This window comes from Candidozyma pseudohaemuli (genome assembly GCF_003013735.1).
Source record: "Candidozyma pseudohaemuli strain B12108 chromosome Unknown scaffold00002, whole genome shotgun sequence".
NCBI lineage: Eukaryota > Fungi > Ascomycota > Pichiomycetes > Serinales > Metschnikowiaceae > Candidozyma > Candidozyma pseudohaemuli.
In genome coordinates, this window is record NW_020194436.1 from 234,106 (window position 1) to 262,003 (window position 27,898).

Consider the following 27,898-nt stretch of genomic DNA (forward strand, 5'->3'; position numbering starts at 1 on the left):
GTGTCCTGCCAAAGGCATACTTTCCAACACCACCAGCTCGTAGACCTCAGAATTGAAAATTTTTCCAGTTCGTCGCTCTGTTTCTTTTGGTGAATGAAGAACGCACTCAAGATCCCGGTGTCTTGTGTCAGCACGCACCCATCCACCAACGTCCACAGAGAAACGGGACAAGCACTTGCACCTGAAACCTCTCAAGACGAGGATCTTTCGGTGTTTACTTAGCCCCTATTGTGAGTCCCTTCGAAAGAAGAAACTCAATCATAGCACCCTTCGGAGGCCCAGTATCTAGAGCATCAACTTTGATGCCCTTCTTGACCTCCTTTCTCCACGTATCGCCAAACACCACCAACAATGCCACGGGCCAGCCATTTTCGTATGTCTGATAGGCACGGGCCTTCCCTTTGGATCCGTAAAGTTCTCTTACAACCTCTCGAATGTGATCCAAATTGGAGTTCTTGGGAATGAACAAGAAAATATTGTCCGAAACTTTCTTCATGCTCGAGACAATTTCCCTCACGTTGAACGGCCTCATCTTGTGGAGGTCAAACTTCTCCTGCTTGTTGACAGCAGGACCTCCCCAAGGAGGAGAGCTGAACACCACATCAAACTTGCCATTATCCAATTCCACTCCCTCGGGCACCCAATCTCTCGAATCCTGGAGCTCTCTCCAGTCTCCTTTGAGAAAATGCACATTCTTCGTTCCATACACCCTGGCATTCTGCTCACAACAGGTGATGTTGGTAGAGCTGATATCCACACCAACCAGTTTCTCGAAATAACGAGCGAATTGGATGGTGTTTCCGCCTCCACCACAGCAAACATCCAAAGTGGCTTTTGCTCTAGGCACAAGGACCTTCGCTAGTTTGGCGGTGAATTTGGCGACGTTTTCTGGGGTAACCGAATACCACAATTCTGGCGTGAAAAGCACCCCTTGGTCGAAGCGAGACCACAATTGGTACCGCTTTTTCCAGTAGCGCTTGCAGTGCTCTGGAAGAGCTTCGTACCGATTTTCAATTATGTCCTCCTCCTTGTCGATTTCGAGGATGTCTGAGGAGGACATTGTAGTAGCTTACGGTGTACTCTGTGCAAGCTTCTCAGAAAGGCCGAGACGCTTCTGGTCGGTCGGGGCTCAATTATACCAAATTAGTTTGAATAAGAAAGGTGATTTTCTTTGAAAATGTGTTTTAATGGTGGCGTTTGCAAAATGAGTGGGAAAGAATTGAAGTATATGTGAGTGGGTCTCGGACTAGTACAGTGATGCATACACATTCGGAGTGTATCTGCCGAATTGGCTGTCACTACTGGCTTCGAAACAGGCACCAGTGGGTCAGGAGATACATTGTAAATGAATATCCTTATTTAAAGTTTTCAACTGATTTGTCAAATAAAGAATTTATAGTTTAGTTGTTCAAATGTAAATGCACATGACTGAAAGTTTTCACTAACGAGAGATTCAAAATCTGACCCACTCACCCAATGACCTCTCAAAATCAATTCGCTCTACACCCTATCAGCTCATTATTCGCCTCTTCTTTCTATGTATACTTATTTCACCTCAGCCTTCACAATAGTGCTGTTCTTACAGAGCTCGCCCTTCTCGTTCACCAACTTCGCTGGAGCCTTACCCTCCTCAGTGTAGGTAACCTCGAAGTTTTCCGTGGTGGAGAAACCTGGCTGAACAGCCTCCCAGATCTTCTTCTTTGGGTTCAATTGCTTCTCAGGGGTGGCATTGTAGCCCTCGAAGAAGATCTTGTCACCGGCCTTAGAACCAGCAGGTGGGTTCACAAACTCCACAGTGGTCTCGTTAGAAGCACACAAGACCATGGCAGTCGACTTGACACCTCTCATAGACACAGGCTTCAAGTTGGCCACACACACAACGTATCTCTCTTGCATGTCCTCCAATGGGATGTATTTGACAAGACCAGAGCACACAGTTCTGGGTCCCTCTTCGTCGCCCATGTCAATGGTGGACATGTACAAAGAGTCGGCGTCTGGATGCTTGACAGCCTTCTGAATGAAACCAACTCTGAGGTCGATCATGCCTGGGTTAGGAGGAACAGCAGCGGCAGCCTGCTTGGCCTGCTGCTCAGCCTTGGCCTTAGCCTTAGCGGCCTTCTTGGCCTTAGCGGCCTCAGCAGAAGCCTTCTTGTCCTCCTCAGAAAGTGGCTTCTTACCCTTAGGAGCATCCTTAGCAGCCTCCTTAGGAGCACCCTTAGCGGCTTCCTTTGGAGCATCCTTGGCCTGGCCCTCCTTGGCAGGCTTCTTCTTCTCCTTGATCTCACGTGGCACCTCCTTCTCCAAGTCAACCTTCAACTGCTCCTCCTCAGGCACCTCCACAAGGGTGTTCTGAACCAAGTCGGCCCATCTGAGGATGTGTCTGAACTGAGCGTACTCCTCGGCCAGCTTCCACTGGTGAGCAACAGGCAAAACCTTGGCGAAAACGTCCAAGTCAACCTTAGCAGGCGTGTGACCGACAATGAAGGTTCTGGTTCTCAAGTTGTTGTTCAAGGTGACCAAGGACTCCTGCTCGTTGAGTCTGTTGGACAAGGTGGTGAACTGAGCAGCCAAAGCCTTGGCCTCAGCGTTGAGCTCAGGGAAAAGCGAGTCGGCGGCTTTTGAGATGTCCCTGAGAGGGATTCTTGTGAATTTGGTGAGGAATGCGGCCATCTTGGTGGTTTCAGTGGGTTGTAGGTGATAGATTTTTTCAGCCTGATGAGAATCTTCGCACTATGGAGACAAGGTATACCGACGATAAGAAGGCAAGGACGGTCTTTGGTATTTTCTGCAAATTTATCTCAATTTAATACTTCGTCAAAAAGACGATCGATGAGTTACTGGATTTGATTTTTTTTTTTTACTTTTCCATGCATTGACAGCGTTGATGTACAACTGGTTTGGAACGGCTGCGAAATCCATGGAGTGCTCACCAATAGTGAAAGGTACTAAAAGAAAGTTTACTTGAAGAGTAGAAGGAAGGCCCGCAGACATCAAGGCATGAACTTCAATGAGTAAAACCCCTTTCCAATTTCTTACCTGCTGTCAAACCATAGATTCAGCTGTTATGTACATAATTTTTCATCTGGATTCTTCCAATCCTAACCTTCCCCTTACTTCTCTCCAGGGTAATAGAAATCATTCTCCCAGCGAACCTTGTCCATAAGATCCATCATGAGCAACGTCTCATCCCAAGGAATGGAGTCCGATTGGGTCTTTCCAGCCTCAATGGCATCGGCAGCAGCATTAGCCTCATGAATAAATCCTGCAAAAGAGTCCTTGTCGAGATGCTCCTTCACAACCTTTCCGTCCTGAGTGAAAACCTTGACGTGCTTTGGAGCAGCAGGATTACCGTACATTTCAAGGTAACCCTTAGTTCCCTCCAAGCGTAAGAACTTCTCTGGACCGGCAGTGTAGTTGGAGCTGGTTGCAATTGCCTGCTTACCATTGTTGTACTTCACAATGACAGTACTGAGATGGTCGACTTTGTCCTTTTCGTCCACTGTGAGGAAAGATTTGACCTCAAATGGCGTCGCCTGCTTGCCCAACTTGTCATCCAAGAGAATACGAGAATAGGTCAAGGGGTAGATACCAACATCCAAAGTGGCTCCGGCAGCCAAGTTAATATCCCTGCCTCTGGATGACGCAGGAAGATTGTCCAAATCAAGATCCATAGAGAAGTCACCTGTAAGACGCTTGACATCGCCAATTGAGCCATCCTTGATCCACTCTTTGGCTTTCAAGACAGCAGGAATGAATCTTGTCCAAACAGCTTCCATAACAAAGAGACCAGACTTTTCAGCTGCCTCAAAAACTCTTCTCGACTGGGCTGCAGTCACTGTGAAGGGCTTTTCACACAAAACGTGTTTTCCATTCTCCAATGCCTCGAGAACCTGGTTTTCGTGAAAAACGTGGGGCGATGCCACATAAATGATTTGAACGTCAGGGTTCTTGAAGAAGTCCAGTCTCAGCTGGAACTTGGGAATAACCCCCTGATTCTTCTCCTTGCTTATGCCATTGGCTTCCAGAAACTGTCTAGCCTTATCCTCCAGGGATGAGCCAATTGCGACAATTGTATGCCTCTTCAGCTCATCAAGCAACAAGTCTTTGACGAACTTGCCTGCAATGTTACCAGCACCCAAGATACCCCACTTCATGATAAAGAAAATGTAGTTGTTAACGGAATTGATTGCCTCTTATGTAGAGTCGGCAATCACTGCGTATGGTGTAACGTTGCACGATAGCGCACCGAGAAAAATGTAACATGGTGGTGCGGCAATACGATCCATGAAACCTGGGGAACCGGGGTAGACATATAAATAAGGGGTACCTGCCACTTTATTATTCCCAATTGTTTATTTCAACATGACACTTCCACACAAACACCATGACGAAATCGCCGACGTGGGCTTCACCATCGTGAGAGGCTTCCTCCTGCCTGAAGAGGTTGAGACTTATAAGAAGGCCTCATTGGACGTTGTTCAATATGCCAGAGACGGCAATTGGCCTCATGTTCGTACCAGAGGAAAACAGTTCCCTCCATGGCCTAAGAACTTTAGTCCTGACATTTGGGGTGTCACGGGTCTTTTGCACCCGGAACTCAAGGATATGTCGAAACCTTTCCAGACATTATACTCGGACCAGCGTCTTTTGAATATTGCACTGGACATTTTGCAGACACCCACTGACAACTTGTGCATGGAGTTGTTCAACATGTTGATCAATCCTCTCACCGACTTTGGTCTTGATTGGCACAGAGACTACATTAAGCCTGAGGCCCTGCCGCAACAAGAGGCTGAAGAGCTCCTCACTGCTCCATATGCTGGAACTCAGTTCAACCTTGCATTGACCAATGATCTGTGCTTGATTGTGGTGCCTGGATCTCACAAGCGAATCAGAACTGAGGAGGAGAGAGAGAAGACTACCAATGACGACAGAAAAGAGCATATCAGTGGTCAGATTTCGGTGGATCTCAAACCAGGTGACATTGTGTTCTACAACAGTAACATTTTGCACCGTGCATCGTACCTGGCCAAGGAGCTTCGTTTGACGTTGCATGGTTCGTATGGACATTGCGATGAAGGCCACTTCCGTGCTAAGGGTGTGCTTCAACATGGTGTAGCTGATTGGCTTCCTAAATTTGAGCCCGTGAACGAGAACATGACCATGTTGAGAGACAAATTGGCCAAATTGGCTGAACAATTTAAGGGCGCTGATTTAGGTTACGCTTTGGATGGTTGAGATCCAGCTTCTATTGTTGCCTTTTAGCTATATGAAACACTTGGCTTCGCCTTTGACAGATTAAATAGTATATATTCGTTTCATCGACTTATTGTAGACGCCTTGAGTTGTAGTAAGTGCAGATATGTGGAACGGAGACGACCAATTCTGTACTTTTGATGTTCAATGTATAATCCAGATGCTTTCTACGTTTTAGAAGTATCGTATGATCGGTTTTGCAGCCGCTTCCAATTAGGTTACTGGTTGGCCTTTTTAGGTTTCGCAGCTAAGCCCATGTTGCATTAACTAAAAGCAATTGTCAAGGAATGAAAACCGTGGTGTGTTCCAATTAGCTTAATCAAACTAAATGAAGTGATCAGTTTCAATCAAATATACCATCACGGTCGCTAGCGTTCGTCCTTCCTCGAAATCGTACTTTCGAAGAGCATTTATTCCTTCTGATTATCTCTATATTGTTAAAACAAAGGCAAATCCGCAACACTTTTTGGGTTCATATTTCTTTACAACAAAAAAAGAAAAAATTTCTTATTGGTAATTGTCCCAAGACTGCATCATTGTGTTGGTCCAAATCATGTTCATGGCTGCAAACGGTGTGCACCCGTGCCTCCCGGTGTGATCAAGACCGTGCTTGGATTAGACCTCTTTTAAACCTGATGGGGAATGAATGCCGACAGCGGTACGAAGCCGGTATGTTTGGATCTAAAATAAGCTTCATGGTGGCCCTGAACTCTTGATCTCGAAACTCAAATGGAACTTCTTCCAACTTGGACCTCCCTCGTCAACATGACTCAGATGACTCCAAGATCTCGGACCTATACCGAGATATCGACTTTGATTAGAGCTTAATTGGGACGTCAGATCAAAGCATTCTTGATTTAGCATAATACTAACAAACAGAAAAGAAAGAAAACATCGAGAGCATGCAATCACTGCCACAAAGCGCATATGACATGCGATACTTCCAGACCCTGTAAACGATGTGTTCAGAGGGGCCTCCTGGATTCATGTGAGGACGCTCCACGAAAACGAAAGAAGTATTTATCTGATGTACCAGTCGATATGATCAAGGCTCTGTCAGTGGAAGAAACCAGTTCCATGACTTCAAATCAACAAACACCGTATACAGACAGAAACCACCAAGTGCACCAAGCTACCATGTTCCAGCACTCAGCATCTGTACCAAACTATGCACATCAGAGACCTACGGTTATTGGCCGAAGCGTCAGCCAAAGAGAACCTATCAAAGAAGAGTCACCTACATTTTTCCCAGACCAACCCTACAACTATGACCAAAACTTCCCCCGAAGCAGATTGGGAAGCGATGAACAATGGCAACCACAGGACAACCAGAGACACAGAAAACCGACCAATTTTCTCTCATCAGCTGCAGATCTCGAATACTCCCAGCTATCCAACATCCTTCAGGACAACTTCATGGGACTCAATCCCAACCATCTGGCGACATCCACAGAAGGAACGCCAAATTCTGTAAACATATCACCCGTCCTTTCACCACACGGAATGTTGCAAAAGAATGTTCCATCGCCGTCAAACTTGGGAGCCAATTCGTATAGCGCTGGAGCGGAAACCACACATCAGGCGCCCTCCCAAAAAGCGCAAATCTACCATGGATCCGAGTTCCCTCGTTGCGACGTTCGCATAAATCAATACTTTTTGGAGTTGTCTAACGAACGTTCGGCTTTTCCTGACGTTATCCAAGCCATTGAGGCTATGAGGGACTCTGACCCTTCAGTTTTTTATGAAAGAAATCAGAAACTGGCCCTTTCGTTTGCGATCGAAACCAACGCTGAGGACCAGACTGGACATATAAACGACGACAACGGCCTACATTATCTGGAACCAGAAAGCATCTATGCAACGGTGAAGAAACCATTCTCTTATACACCTGGCTTCCACAAGCTCATTGCGTACTTACGAAGCCGGTTTCCAAAAGAAATGCTCGTTAAAATGGCCGAGTCAATGGCCTCATACAGACCTTCATTTATTGCGTGTACAAACTCGCTACGAGAGGCTGACCTCATTTTTATGGAGCAGTGTTTCCAGCGGACCCTTCTCACTTATGACAACTTCATCAAGGTCAGCGGAACACCCACAATCGTTTGGCGAAGAACAGGCGAGATTGCCTATGTGGGTAGAGAATTTAGCATACTCACTGGGTGGACGAAAGACCAGCTAATGGGTCAAAAGATCAATTTCATTGTGGAATTACTAGACGATAAATCTGTTGTGGAGTACTTTCAGCTTTTCCTGAGAATCGCATTTGGCGACTTCCTTGGTGCTACAATGACAGAGTGCACCCTTCTCACACCTAAGCATGATGTGAAAATACGAACGGGCTGCATTTGGACCTTGAAAAGAGATGTCTTTGGTATTCCCATGATGGTGATCGGGAATTTCTTGCCTATAGTATAAATGGCTGCAAATCGAATCACATGACCAAAGTCACGAGAAAGGTACACATTAAAGGAACGCTCACTCCTGTACTGCCCCACGAAATCTGCAAGAACACCGAACCACCAACTACTAATAGAAATGGCCGATAAAACAGCGGACACGCTCACTGCCAAACTAGTCATAACCGTGGCAACAATTTGCCTCGGCTCGCTCCAGTTCGGATATCACATGTCCGAGCTCAATTCCCCAGAGGCCATTTTGACTTGTAAAGAGTCTGTTCCGCTACTCACCCCTTATGAAGATTCATTCTTTGGCCAACGTGGATTCGCTCGGTGCATTCCCTTGCAGCCCGAACAATTTGGCCTTGTGACGTCCATCTTCAGTATTGGAGGTTTGCTTGGCTCATTTTATGTTGGCTCTATTGCTGATAGTATCGGAAGACGGAAGACTGCCATGCTTCACTGTTGCGTCTATTTCCTCGGCTCTGCCCTCAATGGACTCAGTAACTCATACCACGCGTTGTTAGCTGGTAGATTCATTGCCGGAGTTGGTGCTGGATCGGCTCTTGTTGTCACATCGCTTGTGATTAATGAGATCGCTCCGCCTCTGTACAAGGGATTCTTGGGTTCAATGAACCAAGTTTCTGTCAATGTCGGTATACTTTTTACACAAGTGCTAGCACTCAGATGGAATAATGACAATGATTGGAGGTTTATTTTATTTATGGCAGCTGCTATTGCGCTTTTGAATTTCTTCCTTGTCGTTAGCTACATGGACGAATCACCTATGTGGTTGGTTAACAATGGTATGTCTGATCAAGCCTTCACTGTGTTGCACAAATTGAGAGGCGGAGAATACGGTCTTGCTAGGAACGAGGTCAACAGTTGGAAGCAGGCTTCTGGCATTGTCGAGGAGGATGCTAACTTGCTCGCTGGCGAGGAGGAACAGAGACCCGTGACTAATTCCGCCGTTTCGTTGGGTGAGTACATGAAGTCGTCAGAGTACAGAAACTCGAAGGTTGTTGCGACAGGAATCTTGGTGCTTCAGCAATTCTGTGGTATCAATTCGATCATCTTCTATGGAGTGTCCGTTTTGATTTCAATTTTCCCCACCAAAGCTGTCATGATCAATTGCTTGATCTCTCTTGTGAACGTTATTGTGACATTTGGCTCTGCACCTCTTGTTGACAAGTTGGGAAGAAAACCGCTTCTTAAGACTTCGGTCACCTTCATGGGTATCGCTGCCGCTTTACTTGGTTTCGGAATCCAAACCACAAATTCCTGGTTTTCCGTAGTGGGCACCTTCGTCTACATTGCATTCTTTGCAATCGGATTGGGACCCATTCCCTTCTTGTTGGTCGGTGAGGTTACTCAGCCAAAGGCCAAGGCTCTGGCTCAAAGTTTTGGTGTCACCATGAACTGGGTTGCTACGTTCGCTGTGGGATACTTGTTCCCAGTGCTCAGAAACTCGTGGCTAGGAGGTGGTACTTACTACATCTTCACAGCTATGTGTGCTGTGACCTACATTTTTGTCAAGAATTTTGTGCCTGAGACGAAAGGCAAAAACACATATGAAGAGGTGTGGGGCATTCCCAACCAGTTGCAGTAGGCCTGCGGCGTTGATAGTACGTGGGTCAAACTGGTTGCAAAACCAGTCCATACTAATGAAGCAATGACTCAAAGAAACAGAGCGTAGAAATTTGAAGATGAAGATAAGAATTTAGCAACCAGGAAGTAAATGATGAATGCCGATCTGCGGTTGGGAATCAATAGCATCAACTCCCTAAATTACTGTCCAAGCTGGTGGTGATCCAAAAGGCTAGGACTGGTTCTTATAGTCACGTGCAAACCATTAGGGCTTTGACCTAAATGTTCGAGTACCGCGCCGTTAAGTATGGCGAGACCTGCACACACTGCGTTAACCAGTGCTTCAAGGTGGGAGGTCTGGAGGTCGCGGTCCCCAGGCAGCTGCCGCAGAAAAAATTTCAAGCTCCTACTTTAAACATTTCTCCCTTCATCTGAGTTCAATCTATCAGCAATGCCAACCAGATTAACCAAGACCAGAAAGCACAGAGGTCACGTTTCCGCCGGTAAGGGTAGAATCGGCAAGCACAGAAAGAATCCCGGTGGTCGTGGTATGGCCGGTGGTCAGCACCACCACAGAACCAACTTGGACAAGTACCACCCAGGTTACTTCGGTAAGGTTGGTATGAGATACTTCCACAAGCAGAGAAACCACTTCTGGAAGCCACAGCTCAACTTGGAGAAGTTGTGGTCTTTGGTTGAGGAGGAGAAGAGAGAGGAGTACCTCAAGTCTGCCTCCGCTTCCTCTGCTCCAGTCATCGACACCTTGGCCCACGGCTACGGTAAGGTCTTGGGTAAGGGTCAGTTGCCAAAGGTCCCTGTTATCGTCAAGGCTAGATTCGTTTCTAAGTTGGCCGAGGAGAAGATCAGAGCTGCTGGTGGTGTCGTTGAGTTGATTGCTTAAGTCTGCGGACTCTGCATTCTGTAATAGTCAAATAAAACTTTTCATGAAACCGACAAGCTCCGTGTAGCGGAGACTGAGAAGATTTGGTGGGTGACCTGTAGAAAGATACTGATCCCACAAGCTGAGATGATGGGGAGATGTAAACGCTAATAGCTGTGATATACTATTAGTTGTGTCACATAGCAGTGATGGTCTAATAGCAAGAGCTTCTTGACGTTAGGCTATGTGGGAGCTTTTACTTCATGACTGCTGATTGCCCTACTTCATCGTTCATATGTTCAAATAACACCATCAGTTGTCAATTCGAACTGATCTCTGGCTGCAGTGAACGAAGAATCTTTCATTTTTGGATGCTTGCTTGGCTTCTGCTATGGTCAAGTACGTTTCATTCGTTAAGATCTAGTTCTCGTTGGCATTCTTATGATTCTGTTGCACATTAACTTGGGTGTCCGATTGGAATTCTTAAATTCCTTGTGTAAAGTCTCCTATTCAAGTAAGCAATTCCGAAAATGAAAATTGTCTCGGAAGAAATGATTCTTTTTGTAGACAGTTTCATAGTCTTTACTCTTTCGCAGCCATGCTTCACTCTACCATTGTCAACGCCTTGGGCAACCCCGTATTACTCACTAATAACATCAGGTCTCACGTATTCCACGTTTGAATCATTGAATGTTGTAATTTGTAAATTTACTAGCTCCTGAGGGATCATTGATCCCCCACGTTGTCTCCCTACTTTCTGCTCAGCCCACTCAAGAAAGCCCAACTATTTTCACACAATTACCCATCTTAGCCCAAATCAAACCATACACAAACAAAAAATCTTCCAAATTAAACCCAAATCATCATCCGTCATCCAAAACCGTAGTTTCACCTTATCTGTTTATGCCATCTCCATCGGGTTGTTATCGGTGCTACACACACTCCCTATGTTTATGCTCTGGAGAAAATCTTCAACCACTCTTCTTCCCAACTTTTACAAAACCTCCTCCAAATGCCCCAAATGACAGAGCCTGTTTGGACGCCTGAGGCAGCGGTGCCGGAAAAACTCCAATCCCTTTTGGCCTCCAAGTCCAAGATCAACAGCATGCTTGCATTTACCCAGATCGTCCGTCTTTTGAAAACACAACCCAGAACAGGCTGGGTGGACCGTGGAATCCCGCTAGAAAAAACGGAGTCCATCGCTGATCACATGTACAGAATGTCCATCATTGCCATGGCGCTTCCAAACAGACAGGTTAACATCGATCGTTGTGTCAAGATCGCTTTGGTCCACGATATCGCCGAGTCTTTGGTTGGAGACATCACTCCCTTTGGAGGTGTTACCAAGGCAGAGAAGCACCGTCGTGAGCTGGACACCATCGACTACTTGGTCAAGATAGTGTCGCCTTACAACAGTGAATTTGCCGAGGAGATGAAGGAGTTGTGGCTTGAGTATGAGGAGATCCGGTCGCCCGAAGCTGTTTACGTCAAGGACATCGATAAGTTCGAGATGATCCAGCAGGCTTGGGATTACGAGCAGGAGTATGGCCAGAAGTACGATCTTAGCGAGTTCTACCGGTCTAGAAGCAACATCAAGACGCCTGAAATCGGGGAGCTCTGCGACGAAGTGATCAGACAGAGAAAGGAGTTTTTTGGCATGACATGATATAGAGTTTGTTCAAATTGTAACTATAATACCCAAGGTATAAGCTTATTGTAGGATGGCTGCAAAGGTGTGTACGCAGATCGCAGCATCTGCCCATTACTAACATCAGAGTATCGCCATCTCGTATTGCCTGATTGCCATGACGGAGGAAAAACCAGTGGTCGGTGCCTCAGGTAGAAAGATCATCTATGATAAAGACGGAAAACCGTATGTGAATTTTGGTTGAGCTAATAGTCTCGTACTAACGTCTAGCTGTCGAAGCTGTAACACACTTCTAGACTTTCAGTTTGCCATGGGAAAGAAGCCTGAGAAAAAAGACACAAACGATTCAGCTGCTGGTATTCCAGACGCTTTCAAAGGGTTACTGAGCCCCAAGAGCGAGACATCGGTGGATTCGAGCTCCAGCACTAAACAAAATGAGTCTTACGCCAAGATAGACCCTCCAGATGTGGAGAAGTTGGGCCGGTCGTCATGGACGCTTCTCCATCTGATTGCCGCTACGTATCCAGAGACGCCTTCCAACAAGCAACAGGCCGATATGAAGCAATTTTTGAAATTGTTCGGTAACTTCTACCCATGCTGGTTCTGTGCTGAGGACTTTGAGAAGTACATGACCAAAAACGAGCCTGTGACGGAAACCCAGGACCAATTGGGCAGGTGGCTCTGTGATGCCCACAACGAAGTGAACGTCAAGCTTGGAAAGCCCAAGTTTAACTGTGACTTGTGGAAGAAGCGCTGGAAGGATGGATGGGACGAGTAGACAAAAACCAATAGACCTGTAAATAGATATTAGGACCATAGGAAAGATGACATTGACTGTTGCTTATGGCGTTATAGAAGTGGATTGAGCTACAAATTTCGACGCAAGAAATGTAATCGTTTGCGGGCTATTTATGTTGGTATCTATCTCGAGGGTGTATGGCTCAAGGGTAATAAAAGACTCACTTGAGAAAATAGTGACCCTTAGTAAGATGATTTGATCCATTCGGAGAGCTCAGCCTCGGAGCGACCGACGTCTGATGGAATGAATCTATCGACCACCATCTGTTTCTTCAACAACACGACCGTAGGGATCTTGCTCACAGCATAGTTTTGCTGAAGCTCTCTTCCACCTGGTCCGTCACAGGCGATGTTGGCCAAAGAGACCAGTTTATCCACTGCCAATGGGTACTTGGACTTATCGCTGAGGATGTCGAACAACGACTGCGTCACTTTATTGCACTTTTCGTCACCTGGCATGGTGAAGTTGAGCAACAATGGCTCTTTCGTCAAGATGATGTTACCGAGCTCGGTGGAGTTCTCAATGTATGTGGGGAAGAGTCTGTTCTTGGTGGTGATCTGGTCAGGGTTTGGTGGGTATATGAGTTTCTTGTTGAACTGTGACAAGAAGCCGAAAAGAAACGTTCTAACGGGAAGCACAAAGGCGGCCTTATTGGCCATTAAGGCTGGGCGTATAGCTGGCAGGAACATGTGTGGAGTTCAGTTTAGTAAAGAAGGAAGTAGTTGATGGTTGCAAATGCGCGGCTCATTGTTGCGGTTTGACAGGTGAGGCATATCTGGGGTCAGAATAATCCCCACAAGCGATTGAATGTCAACGGGAGTTATTCCTTATCAATATCTCCAAACGGGTGGTGGAAGCTCAAGACTGTTTAATTTTATATCTTGGTGAACTCGATTTTGGTTTATTTGTAGTTGGTGGCAAAAGTAGTGTTTTGGCTGCAAAGTGGCGTACTGTCGCGGTAATGTAAATATTTTATGCAAGTGAACATGTTGAGCTGATCACAAACGAGGGTATAAAAAGAGAAGAAAACCTACTTTATCCGAGAAAACGATATGAATGTGTTCTTCTCGGATAAAGAACCAAGAAGTATTTCATTTATCACGAAAATCATAATTAAAAGCTTTAATTCGAGCTTTCTCTAAATTCGTCTTGCGAAGCACTTGCAAGCGAAACATTACAAGCACCTGGCTAGGTGAGCCATTGAGTTGAACTTTTAAAGATTTTCTATAAATACTCATCTATCCTCTTCAAAGATTGACGCCTTGCTTTGGGGTCATTGGATGGAGATCAACGAGCGGCAATTCACTGAAGGGCTTCCCTCACTTTGACTTTCACAGCCTAGAAAATACCCCCAGCACTGTAACTGTCCTTCAGTCGCAATTTTCGCAAGTCTCCACAATGGCCCGGTTGCAGTGCCACACCTCAAAGCGAGCACCATTTTGCAGCCAATGCACTAACCAACGCTGCTTGACAATCACATTCGCCATCACTTCCTAGAGCGACTACTGCCCCCCCTCAGCCTATCCCAACACTCTGAGGGCCGTCTCGACGGCGGCAAAGGTTCCTGCGCTACAAGGCACCGCACGCACCAAACAGGGCCCAAGGCCTTTCCAGAAACCTCTCACTCCGGCAGTAGCCCAGATCTCGCGCGCCGCCTTTGCAGCCAGGCCGCCGAATCGCGAATCCTTCCCAAACCCATCACTCTGAACATTACTCTTTATCACGTCCAACGGATAACTCGACAACCACAAGGCATTGCCCGCTGCGGCACCACATAACAACAATTCGGGAGTCGTCACGTCGTCACGCCCTTTGTACCCACGCTGCTTCACCACCGTCTGCAACAACCACTCGTAACTCATGAACCACACACCGTAGGCCTGACACTCACGCACCACAGTGACTCCAAGGCCACGGTACAACCCACGAGTGCCCTGCTGGCGCCAGATGGCGCGCACGGTTTCCTGGAGCGAGGTGGATTTCGTGGACGCCTGGCTGAGGATTCTGAGTTGTTCCACTGGCGCGGTGACAGGCGAATTTACCAATCCTGCGGCCGCACCTGCTAGATACGTTTGAGGCCAAAGCAGAAGCTCCAGATTGCCCAGGCGCTTGAGCAACTGGCGCTTTGTTTCGAGAAAGCCGTAGAATTGAAGCGAAACACACGCGCCCACGCCGAAAAGCGGCGCCAAGGTGCCTTTGTAGAACGCCAATGGGCCCTCTTTCTGGAGCACCAGTCTGACGATGGAGGTGGAGGTTGCACCGCTGGGGCTCGTTTGGAGCCTGATTTTCACCAAGTCGAATGGCTGGCCAATGAGGACCTGTGTGGCGCCGCCGACGAATCCGGCAGCGATATCCTTGACTTTTCTGCTAAGTGACTCGTCCACAGACATAAAGAGGTGTGGTTGGTGAAAGGTTTGAGCGGTTGCAACTGATAGCCTAACTGCACGTGACCACAATGCAACTTGGCAGAGTATCACCAGGAGCCGAATGGCTGCTACATGATTATCTTGATTGTCGATGAAATTGGCTGATAATCTCGATTGTCGATGAAATTGGTAGTTGTAGTTTGACGTGCTCAGATAACTTCAGTGTAACTCGATAGACCACCTACACCTTTCTCATTCCTTTTTGTTACCAATATATAAGTAGCTTCCGCAGAAGCATCTATTAACCATTTTAGTAAAACCTTCGTGGCGCCGGGGCGCCTAGTCATGGAGCCAGTGGTGACGGCAAAGCAGCGCTGGTTGCAGGGAGGCTGCGAAATGGCTGCAAACGGGCAACCTGTGGCTGCGTACCTCGAGGAGACCACCGACATGGGCTGAGCCGCTGCAGTACGACCCTCTATTTGTCATTGAGAAGCCCCCCGATTGACATGCTGCGTCTGCCGCGCTCCTTATCCTGGAACGCATTGGTAAAGTCCACCGCCAACGCAGGCTTGTTGGCCTCGACGGGCGGAGTGCGTGGGATATTTTGAATCGAAGGAAGCGTAATCTTCTCCTGGGCAGGCAGCCCGGAACGGCCGTAGGTAAGCGGCTGCAAAAACGGCTGCGGAGCAGGCGCCTGGACGGGAGGATGCTGGATATGCTGGTGCGCCTGGGGCCCTTGAGATGCGGGTCTCTGGGGACCATGGGTGTGGTGCGCAGGATGCTGAGGCGCCGGAGGCCCTTGTGGAGGCGCGGGCTGGGCGTATGCTGGGTAGTAAACGGGCACTGCCTGGTGGAAGACCACCTGGGGCGGAGGAGGGCCTGGCATGGGGCCTGGTCCGTTGGGGATTCTGCCGTGGCCCAGGTACGGGAGGTAGTACGAGGGCACAAACGGCGCCTGGCCTGCCTGGACAGCGCCTGGATTGGGAGCTGGCCCAGGATTGTGAGGAGGCGCCAGGGCGGGCATCGCAACCGGGGTGGCGTCGCTGGCAGGCGTTTGGGCCCGAGGGTTCGGCAGAGCCTTCGGTCGCGGCAGGGCCTTCTCGGGCTTCAGTCTCTTTTCTTGCTTGGGCGCAGGGGTGTCGAAGTTACGTTTACGGCGCTTGATGGTGCTGCGCTTCATTTTGATGGGACGATGGGACCCGTGAAGACGGTAGTAGAGCCCACAGGCGTTGCAGATGGTGTTGCCGGCGTCGTCACGACGCCAGAGCGGCGTGATTGTAGACAGACAGTTGAAGCAGGCCACGGCCAAACTGTCCTCTTCCTCGGACAGCTTGTGGTCCTCTTCTTTGGCATGGCGCTCTTCGTTCTGGCGAAGCACCACTCTATTGTTGTAAGCTGGGCAACCTTTGCACACGGCAGAGCCGCCCGTACCATTACAGGAGCCGTCACCTTTGCAAGAACCCTCTGTCTCCTTGACGGAGACGGTGTTGGGGGGTCTTTTCAAGTTGACCGGGCGATGGTGCTTGTTGGAGCGTAGGTAGAGGCCACAGGCGTTACAGATGAGGGTGCCGTTGGGAGCTCTTCGCCAGAGAGGGGTCTTTGTGGTACCACAGTTGGAGCACAGCTGGCCAGCAGAGCGGTCATCTTCGGATACGCTGGTTCTCGGGCAGACCTCTTCGGGTTCTGATTTGATGGCCGGTTGCGGCGACGGTATGGCTGACATGGTTCAGCAAAGACGATCAGCACGGGGTAGCATAGGCCTGAGGCGGGAGGAAAATATGGATGAAGTGGTGGAAACGGTGAAAAGCGTGGGTGCGTAGGTGCGTGGAAACGGTGAGGTGGGGCAGAGGCAGGTATTATATTCCAAGGGCAGGCGATACTGCGGCCTGTAGCAGCACAATATTGCGAGCACGGTCTAGGGAGGGTTGGGCACAAAGAGGCGAAAAAAACAGGAGAAGCAGGACAGACACTGTGGGGCCGGCGAGAAACATACGTCGGGGCACGCGGGCGCTGGCCAATTATGGGGCTTGAACGTCAGCGAGAGGACGATAACGGTGTCGGGCCAGCGCCATTAGACGGTGCAGGGGAGGCAAAATAAGCATTGTTGCAGCGGCGTCAGCAGTTGACAGCAATGGAGCCAATGAGCGCGCGGGCGATTGTCAGCAGCATTGCACCACGGCCCAGCAGAGGGCCCAGCAGAGGGCCAGAGAAAAGAAATGGGCTGCAGATTTAGGGACTAGGGTTAGAGTCTTGGGGGTTGTTTGTGAAAAATAAAAAGTTTTCACAATGCCCCCGCTGGATTGGGAAAAAAGCGGCGCCTGGGCACGCCGAATCAAGCAAGTGGATTGTCTCGAGTCCCGAAGGTGGGCCGGCGCGAGGTCGGAACTGCTGCGAACGGACGAATTACTGCCTTGGGGTTGTGCGCCCGGCGCCCATAGGTTGGGTTGAGCGCGGCTGGTCCGCCTCGGATCGGGCTCCTCGAGGGATGAAGGAGAAAGCAGGTGAAGGGGGGAAAACGAGGGAGGTTCAATGATAAAGGCGATGGAAAAGTTTGAAAAACAACATTTTATATTATTTTTTATCGCCTGGGCCCGGCCCGAGCCGCCCCCACGGCGCTTTCTTGGCTTATCTATTTCATCGCTCCGCTCTTCTCGCACCCGGGCCGGCTCTGCAAATGCGCAACACCGCACCGCTCACTGGCTCTTGGCGACCTCCCGGTTATCTTTTCCATCTCGGAGCAACGGTTATGAGAGGAAAAAAAAGAAAAGTGGAAAAAACGTTCGGCCATGCCAGTGGCCATGTCATTTTTTGAGCTTTTGTCGTTTTTTTATTTCGCCGTGCTCCGCCTGTTGGCCTTGCTCCGCTCCGTTTTCCCTTGACAATAGACCGGCGCTTGGGCCAATCCGGCAGACTCCATTTGCACGTTAGGCACTTTGCAGCCACACAGGCCACGTCGACTCTGCACTTATCCGGATCCTTTCACGCACCTCCAGCCAATCCGTTTCGGGTGCGTCTCATTGGTTGATTAAGGTGACGTGATCTGAACGAGCTGACGTGGCACTTTGCTTTTGGTATGGCTACAGCACTTGTTCCAATCAGGCAGAGTCTTTGACAAATTGGCCCTACGAGGGCTTCGGGCAGATCTTGCGAAGATCTTTCATTTAGCCATGTGGGTCTAGGACCTCCAGAGCGGGGCCACACGGCCAATCAGAAAAAGGCCATTTTGGGGCGAAAAAGGGGAAACTTTTGGCCGATGCACCCAGCTTGACTATTCGTACCGAGAATTAGCCCAGACTAATGCGTAGATCACCGATTAACTTTTGACTTTGCACGTCCAGCACATCCCGCGGAGTGAGACAAACCAAACATCCGTTATTTCATCTTTTGGCGGATTTTAATTGTCTCCAGTCGTATATCCTACTTTTCTGGCTCAATGCATCTTGCTCCAAGCGACCATCTCGATGCAATGGCAGTGATTCTCTGCAGCACACGGTTACGAGCGCCGCAGCGCACTGCTTCGGTGCATACGAGCGATCAGATAGGGCTGGGGTGCTGGATTGGAAAGAATAGCTGAATGGAATTTTTCATAGAGGCTTGAGTTTTGTAATTCCGCCGAGGAGACCTGTTTGGGCCAAGTTTTAAAGCCTTCATTCCCTGGCTATGGCTCGAATGGGTGTGGTGCTTCTTGGGGTGCTGCTGAGCCACCGGTAAGACCGAGCTTGGTGTTCACTGATGAAGGAGATTAAGGTGAAGGAGGATTGAACATCACGAATGACCAAGTTCTACTAGCATTATGCCAAAATTTGGCAATTGACCGATTTAACTAGCTTGTCGTTCTTTGGAAGCAATACACTGTCAGCCATGCAAAAATGAACACGAATAGTGCCAATATGATTTCAAGACATACAATATCAAACACAGCTCTCACTACGTATAGAAGCTTGCCTTGGCACTCGCCAAAGGGTGGATATCATCCTAATGCTGATCCTCATCAAGTTTACAGAACACATTTGAAAGTAAATGTCACACCCACGACGTAGATCTACCAAGGCCAAAATTACCTTAGTGGAAGCCAATTTCTTCTTTGTGATTCAACAATCTTTCGCTTCAACTATACAGCTCGAATGCCAAGAGATTCACATGAACTACTCTTCACAGCAGAATCGTAATTGACCATGGTTTCAATACCCATCGATAGAGATTGAGCCTTACCTTGGTCGTTCAGACTTAGCACAACATTGTACAACTCAATACCTACATAAGTGTCTGCAGCTTCAAACCTCAGAATGCCTTCAACGGTGAACCACTAGTGTGCCCACGCTGGTGTGAAGAAGCAATTGTATAAACAAGACGACGGTAAACACGGTTGAACAATTGCTATCGCATGACGTGACATCCGATGAATAAACTTCACAATGAGGTCATGGCTTTGTATTCACGGCCAACCCAGAGTTAAACACAGCCGAATTTGACGAGCTACGATTCCCACAATATTCTTGTAGATAGGGGAAGTTCGCTCATTGTGTACCAACACTGTAGACACCAGGTTGCAATTGACCCAACAATTGGGGCTTGTCAACAAAGACTGCAGCGGTTTTCTCTTGTGTTGTTTATTAGAAGCATAAGCGAAAACGAAGCAATTGGTCCGCGGCCAAAAAGTAGTTCCATGTTTTTGCCCGAATTTGGTTTTAGCCCTATGCCACAAAACGCAGCGTCTAAATCTACGATCGAACTGGGAAAGGCCACCCCACTTTTCCACTATAACTAGCAAATTCAAAACAAGATTTGAGCAGCCATGGGCCTCTCAAGTAAACAAAGAAAAACCCGATCGAAGATAATGAGAGCTTTTTCACGCGTGGCCAGCGCTTCTCTTATCCCTCGTCTATTGTGCATCGGTTCCCTCTCGCGGTCTCCCTATAGAGGTTCCGGAAACTCCGTGGTTGTTTACAAAGCGTGACTGGAACAGGTCATTTTTTTAGAATTCATTGGTTTGCCATGTTATGTTTACTTTCACATTCTAGTTTGTGCTTGTCCTAAGCCACTGGCTAGAAAACTAGGCCTCTGAAAAAACCCAACGTTTTGTGGTCCAGTGTTTAGTTTCGCGCTGTGCACTAGTCAATTAGTTGCAGCCAAAGCGCAACGAGGAAGTTCCGTAATCTCTGGAAACTTCTATATTAATTATAATTAAATGGTATAATATTAATCTTCATCACACACTTATTTCAGAAATCTCTTTTTATGTTTTTAAAAAAACTCCCCAGCTGAATATTCCGCTGCTGCCACCCCTTCGTCTCGCGTTGTTTACGTCGCGTTCAAAAATGCTCGCACCAAAACACTCCCCATATCTTCCGTCCCATAACCGCTGCTCCTACATCTTCAAGTAAAACTTAACAAACAACCTCAAACCGGAGCATGAACCCGGAAGGCACCCCGAAAAAAAACCGGGGGAGGCTCTCCCGGTCCCAGAAACCAGATCCGGACTATTTTCTGAATGACCATTTTTCCCGGTCATTCAATCTGTTGATTCTAGATGACATTCATGACGACCTCAAACCCAAGAGACCCATCAACAAATCGCCTCCGTTCAACCTCAAAAGCGATGTCAAGGCCGACGACGATATTGGCAGTTTCACTGACGAAGATGAAGCGGTAAACACACAGGGTAAGACTTCTACCCCTAGCAAGCCCTTGCTCAAACGTTCCTCCAAGTATTTCAACCTTTCCATCGACTCAAACTTTGACCCAGGGCTTTCTCCTATTGTGGACAAGTCAACACCATTCAATAAGTTTAAGAGACCACATAAACTTGTCAGTCAATCGCCTTCGCCTCAATCTACAGCCAAGTTTCTGGAAACGCCGTCGAGATCGGACCTCAAGTCACACAAGTTGTTCAAAAACGGCAACAAAATACGTGTCCGTTCGCCACTCAAGTTTTCAAACACTCCTGCAAGCTCCTCCCCTGCCCCTGGCAAGGATGTCTACCTTAAGGCGCTTCTCAAGAGCCCTAACCCAAACTTCAAGTGCCTGCTGCCTATTTTTGGCGGCTACGACCCCTATGCTGACGACGAGTCTCCGCTGAGAAACAAAAAGTATACTCAGTCTAACTCCAACATCCCCATTTATCACGATGAAGTCAAGGAGATGGCAACCAGCAGAAAGAAGACACACAGCACGCCGAATTTCATCAGCAACGACAAGGAAAATCAAACAAAGACATCATACAAGTTAGTCAAACCCTTACAAACAGCATTTCGGTCAACGGGCCTCATGAAGAAGAGCTCTATGCCTAGCTCCACCAACAAGCTACCGCCTGAGACGCCGATGAAGAGGAACCCGCTCACAATGTTGAACAAAGACCACAATACCACTTCTGAAACAGTCGACTCCATCATGAGTCATGACCATTCGATCGAAGTAGGGAGAAATGCCATGGCGGCCGCGAACGACTCGACTTCCTCCTTCTTTCACATTGCATCTTCCTCGAAACCATCAACGTCTTTCAACCTCGATGTTGATCTCTACAACGACTTTGACTTGGACGAGGTTGTACCGGAAACACCTACAAAATCGAACAGCAGGAGCAAGATGCTCTCCGCCCTACGAACAAGTTCGAAGCACGAACCACCTCAGCATACGCATGACAAGGATCACGAACCATGCACCCCGGTTCTGAACTTCCCTTCACATTCTGTTCAGTCATCACAGGCAACGATTCATCTCCCGAGTGGATTAGCCGACAACTCCTATCTAGATCTGACACTCACAATTTCCAGCAATACGCGAGGAAACGAGAGAGGCTGTGAAAATGGTCTTGATCAGGTGGATGAGCATCTCATAGGCAAGTTTGGCCTCAAAAATATCAATCACATCGGCACCGGCCAGTTTTCAATCGCTTTTAAGTGCAAGTTCCAAAATGAGAGGTTTGCCATTAAGCGTACTAAAAAACCTGTGGTTGGAAAGCTCGAGAAACAGTCAATCCATAGAGAGGTCGAGGCTTTGAGATCACTTACCGCAATTGATGACGAGACAGAGGTTGAAGAGGGAAAACAGCATTTGGTACTTTTTGTGGAGGCGTGGAGCTTCAACAATTATTACTACATCATGACAGAGTTCTGCGAGGGGGGCACTTTGCAAGCGTTCCTTGAAGAGCACAAAAACTACAAGGTTGATGAGTTCCGAGTATGGAAAATATTGATTGAGATCATGTCGGGTCTCAAGTTCATCCATCTGAAAAATTTCTTGCATCTCGACTTGAAGCCCGCCAACATTTTCATTACCTTCGAAGGAAGTCTCAAAATCGGAGATTTCGGTCTTGCAACTAAATTACCGATCTTGGAGAAAGACTTTGATCTCGAGGGCGACAGAAATTACATCGCTCCCGAACTCATAAACGACAAGATCTATACCCCATTCGCCGATATCTTTAGCGTTGGCTTGATAATCTTGGAAATTGCAACCAACATTATCTTGCCAGGGAACGGAACGCCATGGAGGAAGTTAAGGAGTGGCGACTTGAGCGATGCTGGTAAGCTATCGAGTGACAATATCAGCGACTTCTTGAATCATAATAACTTTTCGTCGTTGACATCTTACACATCGTCGCTGAACTCGTTACAAGTCCCACCTTCAGGACCACACGGTTCACACTCTTATCCATTGGCTAGTGAGCCAAATCTGAATCCGTTGCAACCTCCAACCGCATTGGGCAGCAAAGGCGGGTCTTCTGCTGTCTCAGTGTTTGGTCAAACGACATCTGCGGTTGATAACGTGAGAGACTTCATTCCGAAGAACGCACCGCAATTTCTTGTTGTCAACAAGCATAATCTTGATAAGCTTGTGAGCCGTATGTTGAAACCTAGTCCATTTGAAAGGCCAACGGCTACACAAATTCTCGAAATGCCAGAATGTGAAGAAATCGAGAACAAGAGGAAAGCTGGTGCTACGATTTTCGAGGGTGAATTTGGACCTAATGATGACGACTAATCAGAATGAAGAGAGATGACAACGTATCTGCATTAATAAAAATTATACCATTTTTCATAAGAGATTTACTCTTCGTAACTTAAATTTTCAACATCTTCAATTGTCCACAATGAGATTGTTTATTATGCTAGACACTTTCTAGGAATGCAAAGAGAGCGATTTGAATTGAGAAATGAATAAATCGGCTTACTGGATCTGGGAGTAGCCAGAGAATGGGTTGGAGTTCTTGGACTTCAAGTACTCGTCGGACTTCTCTTGCCAAGATCTGTTGAAAGTCTCTGGCTTCTCTGGAGCAAATGATCTAATGACGGCGAACAAAGCGACACCAGCGAAGATGCCGCCGACGGTACCCCAGAAGATCTTGTTCTTCTCTCCGGGAAGATACAATGGCTTTCTTGGACCCCACTCACCGAAAGAAATGTAGTAAGCAGCCTTCTTCTCAGCTGCCGTCAACTCTTGCCATGGCAACTCCTGTCTAGCCTTCAATTCATCTATCAAAGCAGTCTGGTCTTCCTTTGGCAACTTCTCCCATCTGGTCTCCAAGTTGTTCACGTATGCGTTGGACAATGGTCTTGGAGCAGCCTTAGCAACAGTAGACTGAAAGCGAACAGCTCTGAGGGCGGTTTGGCGAAGCATGTCTCTGGGTAGTAATAGTGAGTTAATTTGATTCCCTGTTTGGTGAGAAGTTCAGGCTTTGTCTGAGAGTTTTTTTCCTCTATGCTCAGTGAGTGAGTGGAACCACTTTATGGTGCGCTTTGATTGGAAGAAAATTTGAGCCATGCACGCAGCTTCGCGAGTCGACTTTTCGATGCGTGGAGAATCTCTAGCGTTTTGCATCGCCTGATTTTGAAATGGAGAGCACTGATTGGGGACATTTGGCTGCAAAAACACACCATGGTGCACCCAATTTAATTGGTGAAATTGGCATCACAAAGGACTATGGTATTGTTTTTTCTAATGCTAAACGGATGCAAAGAGACGACGGAGTTCTGTTGTAGTAATATTGAACTCAAAATCGCGGTCAACTTGTTTGATAGCTCTGTCAAACTTCTGGAAGATAGTGATGAACTCGTACTCCATATCAGTCCACAATTTCTTGACCAACTCTTGCTCGAACATGTCCTCGTTGGTGACGAAGTGCTTTTCGATTTTGCGGTGCATGTCGGCTATCTTTTGTTGCAATTCCTTCGAGGTGTAGCTGGAGATGATGGACTTGATAACGATCTTGTCATCCTTCTTATGTTTTGTGCTTCCATCCCTGTTCTCCACTGCTTGATTGTAGTCGAGAATCTTACCAATGCTCTTGTGAAGAAGGTAATCGAAATATTGACGCTGAGTTGTTCCAAAGACGCCATCTAACTCCTTCTTCATTTGCTGAGTATTCTGCGATCTTAAGTCACCCAATTGCAGTGTAATGTAAAAGATGTTTCGGAGAATAGAGACATTGCGGTGTGCTCTCTCCTTCTCATCATGGGCATTAGATTTGAGGAGAGGATCGTCTCTTGCGAACAATTCAACAGCAGCTGAAGTGAGCTCACCGTACGACTCTCTCACTAATTCCTCAACTTCAATTGTAGCAGAGTTATCTCTATGACCGCCGGCTTCTTGTAATGACAGCTCAGTGGAAAAGACGATTTCATTGAAATTCTTCATAGCAGGTAAGATGCCAACCCTGGCACGAACATCTGACTTGTTCAACAAGTCGACTTGGGCTGCGATAAATCTCTTCCACATATTCTTATATCTCTCGGCAATCTTTGTCAAGAAACTGAAACAGACGAAGTCTTGATCCTTCTCTCCACTTGTAGTGATCATCCGGGTCAACTCGATGAGCAATTGTGGCAAGATCATCTCCTTTGGCGTGAGCCTCTTGATAAGCTTAGAGATATAATTGCCAAAGATACTTGTCATGGACCGGAGCAAGTCATTTGAACTCGTTTTGTAGTTGATCAGGTCGAGATCGGGGTTGTCAAAAGTCTCAATTCTGTCCTTGAAGGAATGGTTTTTGACGTAATCGGTATATTCCTCAACAGAGTTATGATGGAAAAAGGTTCCAATGAAGAATTGAATGACAAGAATTAACTCTTGAGTCTCGTTGACCATGCGCAAAATAATCTTTGGATCAGCAAGAGCCTTGGAGTTAGACTGAATGGTTTGCGAGCCGCTCTTCTTCTTGTCGGTATCTTCAGAGTGACCTGCGAGACGATGTATAAGTCTTTGTGAGCCGAATCTCGACAGCTTGGTTTTGCGTAAAGCAGAAACTGTATCCACGTTACCAGAAAGTCTCTTCGAAAGACCCTCGTTAACGGCAGCCTGAACGTGCTTCAACCTCTCGCTAAGATATCTATCCAAGAAGTTTGCCAAATAACCGTTCGAATTATCGATGATAAGCCGCATGTCCTTCTCCGAAACGCACTTCACGAAGTCAGTGAAACCAGTATAAGCCAAGAAGACCTTAAAAGAAACAAGCAAGTTTCTTGGGAATAGATTAGGAATATCCTTGGTCAACCCGTTAACGGTAACAATAAACTCCTGGTCCAAAAATTCTCTGAAATTTTGAACAAATGAAGTTGAAGTATTCTGGTATTTCTCCTGATACTGTTTGAGAGCTTGCATCGAGCTCAAATCGTCACCAGCGCTGTTACTACCAATGGCACCCAAAGCTTCGTAAAGCACTCCCAATTTCTTCTCCAATGATGGAATAGAGTGAAGGTTTTCAAAGTCACGGTAGCTTTGAATGAGCTGCAAATCAGCGGGGTTAACTCTGACCTTGTTCAAGATCTCACTCAAATCATTAAATAAAATCTTCTTGTTGATGGACTTGACCTGGAGACCCTGAGAGTTGTTTTCCAAATGGTTAATACGCGGCGTAAGAAGATCAAAGCTGACCTCCATCTTCTTAAATATGCCAATGAGATTGTCAACCTCACCTGCAGCATTCTCCACTTCATTAGAGAGCGAGTCCTTACCGAAATCAAGCGAGGTCAACTCACTGATGTTTCTTCTCTTAATTTGGTTGAGCTCAGTGTTGAGCTTCTTGACAAACGTATCACAGTCATCAAGAACGTCATATCCGACTTCATCCAACATATCCTCGATCTCAGGATCCAACACAAGTTTGTCGCCCTTCTGAGATAATTCTGTTGATGGGGTCTCAGAACCACCCAAAGTAGGACTTTTTATGGAGTTTAATGCCAGATCATCGTAGGAAACGTCGCTTTCGTTGTCCTCATGTACCTGTAGCTTTTGAGGAGGTTTAATGGAATCCTTCCTGCTTGTGCTGGAGGTGAGCTGACTTTCCATGAAATCCTCGATCTCTTTGATAGAGCTGTTGATACCATTGTCTTCGAGTTGGGTTGATTCAGAGATTACCTGAGAAGCTTCAGGCTCTTCGCTCACTTCACGTGGAGCCTCATCTTGTGGGAATCCACCGGGAATAGAGGCCATGCGGTATTTGCGAGGTTGCTCTGGAGTGACCTCTTCATAAACTTCCTCAATGCCATCGTCAGCAGGTGGGGGAGTGACAGCTCTAGCTGAGTCCGTAGGTACCTTAAACTGGAAGTTAAGAGATTCCTGGGTCTCGTTTCCTTCAAGTTGCTCCTTGAGCTCATTACCGAATGCAGCAGATTGCTCAATGGGTTCTGTAGCATCTCTCTTACCTTGACTTTGGCGATCAGGCTTATAGTTCCTCAATGGCGAAGATGCACCACCATTATCACGAGCATACTCCGAAATCGAAGGCATTTGTGCCAGCTCATCCGCCTTAGACTTCTCCTCGCTTGGGCTGAAGACAAAGCTATGAGAATCAGCAGTTTCATTAGGATCGTTTGCAACTTCTCCCAGCTGCAGCTGAGAGAACTGGGAGTATGGATGCGACGAGCGGACGCTCTTTTCAGTTTTAGGTGCGGTATCGTTCGTGAAGACCGAACTCGAATCCACCAAGCTAGTCTTCAGGCCGGGCCGATCAACGTCCATAACAACCATCGGCTTGGTGGGCAACTTACCATTGGCGGTAAAGTCAAGACCCTTGTAAAGAGAGTTTGGATCGAAACTCTGGTTTGAAGTGTTCGCAGTAGTGTCGGCCAGCCTTGCAGTAGGTTGCTGTTGGAGGGAGGGATTAGACAAATTGGGGCTCGCTGTGGAGCCTTGAGGCTGTCCGACTGGCGGAAGGCCCAACTCTTGCAAGGTCAACCCCGTCAACACTGGGTATCTGCCGGTGAACTTGGCATATATCAGGGACAAGTGGTGGACAAACTTCATCATGCGCTCGGGGCCTTCGCCGGACTTCCAGTAATAGTCTTTGTTCAATTGCAAGATAAACGAGTCGGGACCAGTTCGGGTGATTGCCTGGAGCTCGTCCAAATCCCACGTTCTGCCGATCTGGTATATGTGTTTGACGTCATTGTATTTTCCCTTCTGAAGGAGCACTCTTCCAGAGCTTTTGGTAGCCACAACAAGGATTCTGTTCTTGATGGCGCCAACCTGACTGGGAGGGATGTCAGAAGGAGGTGGCAGTTGTGGAAACAGAGAGTACTCTCTGATGTTGAGGTGAGTGTTGTACCGAATCTCGGGCACATTGCGTCCCTCGCTGACAATGATCTTGGAGTAACAATCTCTGATAATCTGGTCGACAATCATCTTGCGGGGATCCACGGGCATTCTTGGAGGAGGAGCCTTCTGTGGAGCATTCATGGGCAACATGGTTCTGGGATTCTTAGTCAAAGGTCTTCCCTGAGGCGCAGCTTGCTGCTGTTGCTGCTGTTGCTTCCTTCGCCTGGGAGAAAGGCTATGGAAGTTCATTTTTGGATGCTAGTGCTGGGATCTGAGGTTGAATTGAGTTGTAGTTGGGGAAGTTTGAGACCTACCGGGAGTAGTAACAACGAAGCCACTCTGTGCACTACAGCCATACAGCCACTGACCGGGGGTCTCCAAGCAGCCAGGTTAGATGAACAATTGAGGTTTTAATAGATGAAGGACTTTTTG

The 27,898-nt window shown here is 47.5% G+C and overlaps 14 protein-coding genes across 14 annotated transcripts; 7 read left to right on the top strand and 7 right to left on the bottom strand.

Moving 5' to 3' along the window:
• Positions 1 to 214: 214 nt before the first annotated feature.
• Positions 215 to 1,060, bottom strand: C7M61_001465 (RNA methyltransferase; the record flags this gene model as incomplete). Its single annotated transcript, XM_024856873.1, has 1 exon — positions 215 to 1,060. One exon carries the CDS (start codon positions 1,058 to 1,060, stop codon positions 215 to 217), a length of 846 nt encoding a protein of 281 aa, XP_024714753.1.
• Positions 1,061 to 1,545: 485 nt separating this feature from the next.
• On the bottom strand, positions 1,546 to 2,670 carry ARC1 (Arc1p; the record flags this gene model as incomplete). Its single annotated transcript, XM_024856874.1, has 1 exon — positions 1,546 to 2,670. One exon carries the CDS (start codon positions 2,668 to 2,670, stop codon positions 1,546 to 1,548), a length of 1,125 nt encoding a protein of 374 aa, XP_024714754.1.
• Positions 2,671 to 3,110: 440 nt separating this feature from the next.
• C7M61_001467 (uncharacterized protein) lies at positions 3,111 to 4,154 on the bottom strand (the record flags this gene model as incomplete). The annotated part of the gene is made up of 1 exon (XM_024856875.1): positions 3,111 to 4,154. The coding sequence occupies one exon, from the start codon at positions 4,152 to 4,154 to the stop codon at positions 3,111 to 3,113; it is 1,044 nt and encodes a 347-aa protein (XP_024714755.1).
• A 208-nt stretch (positions 4,155 to 4,362) lies between these two features.
• On the top strand, positions 4,363 to 5,238 carry C7M61_001468 (uncharacterized protein; the record flags this gene model as incomplete). Its single annotated transcript, XM_024856876.1, has 1 exon — positions 4,363 to 5,238. The coding sequence occupies one exon, from the start codon at positions 4,363 to 4,365 to the stop codon at positions 5,236 to 5,238; it is 876 nt and encodes a 291-aa protein (XP_024714756.1).
• Positions 5,239 to 6,393: 1,155 nt separating this feature from the next.
• Positions 6,394 to 7,671, top strand: ZCF11 (Zcf11p; the record flags this gene model as incomplete). The annotated part of the gene is made up of 1 exon (XM_024856877.1): positions 6,394 to 7,671. The coding sequence occupies one exon, from the start codon at positions 6,394 to 6,396 to the stop codon at positions 7,669 to 7,671; it is 1,278 nt and encodes a 425-aa protein (XP_024714757.1).
• Positions 7,672 to 7,881: 210 nt separating this feature from the next.
• HGT18 (Hgt18p) lies at positions 7,882 to 9,261 on the top strand (the record flags this gene model as incomplete). Its single annotated transcript, XM_024856878.1, has 1 exon — positions 7,882 to 9,261. One exon carries the CDS (start codon positions 7,882 to 7,884, stop codon positions 9,259 to 9,261), a length of 1,380 nt encoding a protein of 459 aa, XP_024714758.1.
• Positions 9,262 to 9,690: 429 nt separating this feature from the next.
• Positions 9,691 to 10,140, top strand: RPL28 (60S ribosomal protein uL15; the record flags this gene model as incomplete). The annotated part of the gene is made up of 1 exon (XM_024856879.1): positions 9,691 to 10,140. One exon carries the CDS (start codon positions 9,691 to 9,693, stop codon positions 10,138 to 10,140), a length of 450 nt encoding a protein of 149 aa, XP_024714759.1.
• Positions 10,141 to 11,140: 1,000 nt separating this feature from the next.
• On the top strand, positions 11,141 to 11,785 carry C7M61_001472 (5'-deoxynucleotidase; the record flags this gene model as incomplete). The annotated part of the gene is made up of 1 exon (XM_024856880.1): positions 11,141 to 11,785. The coding sequence occupies one exon, from the start codon at positions 11,141 to 11,143 to the stop codon at positions 11,783 to 11,785; it is 645 nt and encodes a 214-aa protein (XP_024714760.1).
• Positions 11,786 to 12,077: 292 nt separating this feature from the next.
• Positions 12,078 to 12,545, top strand: ERV1 (flavin-linked sulfhydryl oxidase; the record flags this gene model as incomplete). Its single annotated transcript, XM_024856881.1, has 1 exon — positions 12,078 to 12,545. The coding sequence occupies one exon, from the start codon at positions 12,078 to 12,080 to the stop codon at positions 12,543 to 12,545; it is 468 nt and encodes a 155-aa protein (XP_024714761.1).
• Positions 12,546 to 12,748: 203 nt separating this feature from the next.
• Positions 12,749 to 14,956, bottom strand: C7M61_001474 (uncharacterized protein; the record flags this gene model as incomplete). The annotated part of the gene is made up of 2 exons (XM_024856882.1): positions 12,749 to 13,230; positions 14,269 to 14,956. 2 exons carry the CDS (start codon positions 14,954 to 14,956, stop codon positions 12,749 to 12,751), a joined length of 1,170 nt encoding a protein of 389 aa, XP_024714762.1.
• Positions 14,957 to 15,407: 451 nt separating this feature from the next.
• On the bottom strand, positions 15,408 to 16,655 carry SFU1 (Sfu1p; the record flags this gene model as incomplete). The annotated part of the gene is made up of 1 exon (XM_024856883.1): positions 15,408 to 16,655. One exon carries the CDS (start codon positions 16,653 to 16,655, stop codon positions 15,408 to 15,410), a length of 1,248 nt encoding a protein of 415 aa, XP_024714763.1.
• Positions 16,656 to 20,344: 3,689 nt separating this feature from the next.
• Positions 20,345 to 22,915, top strand: SWE1 (tyrosine protein kinase; the record flags this gene model as incomplete). Its single annotated transcript, XM_024856884.1, has 1 exon — positions 20,345 to 22,915. One exon carries the CDS (start codon positions 20,345 to 20,347, stop codon positions 22,913 to 22,915), a length of 2,571 nt encoding a protein of 856 aa, XP_024714764.1.
• A 186-nt stretch (positions 22,916 to 23,101) lies between these two features.
• COX5 (cytochrome c oxidase subunit Va) lies at positions 23,102 to 23,551 on the bottom strand (the record flags this gene model as incomplete). Its single annotated transcript, XM_024856885.1, has 1 exon — positions 23,102 to 23,551. One exon carries the CDS (start codon positions 23,549 to 23,551, stop codon positions 23,102 to 23,104), a length of 450 nt encoding a protein of 149 aa, XP_024714765.1.
• Positions 23,552 to 23,875: 324 nt separating this feature from the next.
• On the bottom strand, positions 23,876 to 27,715 carry SEC3 (GTP-Rho binding exocyst subunit; the record flags this gene model as incomplete). Its single annotated transcript, XM_024856886.1, has 1 exon — positions 23,876 to 27,715. One exon carries the CDS (start codon positions 27,713 to 27,715, stop codon positions 23,876 to 23,878), a length of 3,840 nt encoding a protein of 1,279 aa, XP_024714766.1.
• Positions 27,716 to 27,898: the final 183 nt, after the last annotated feature.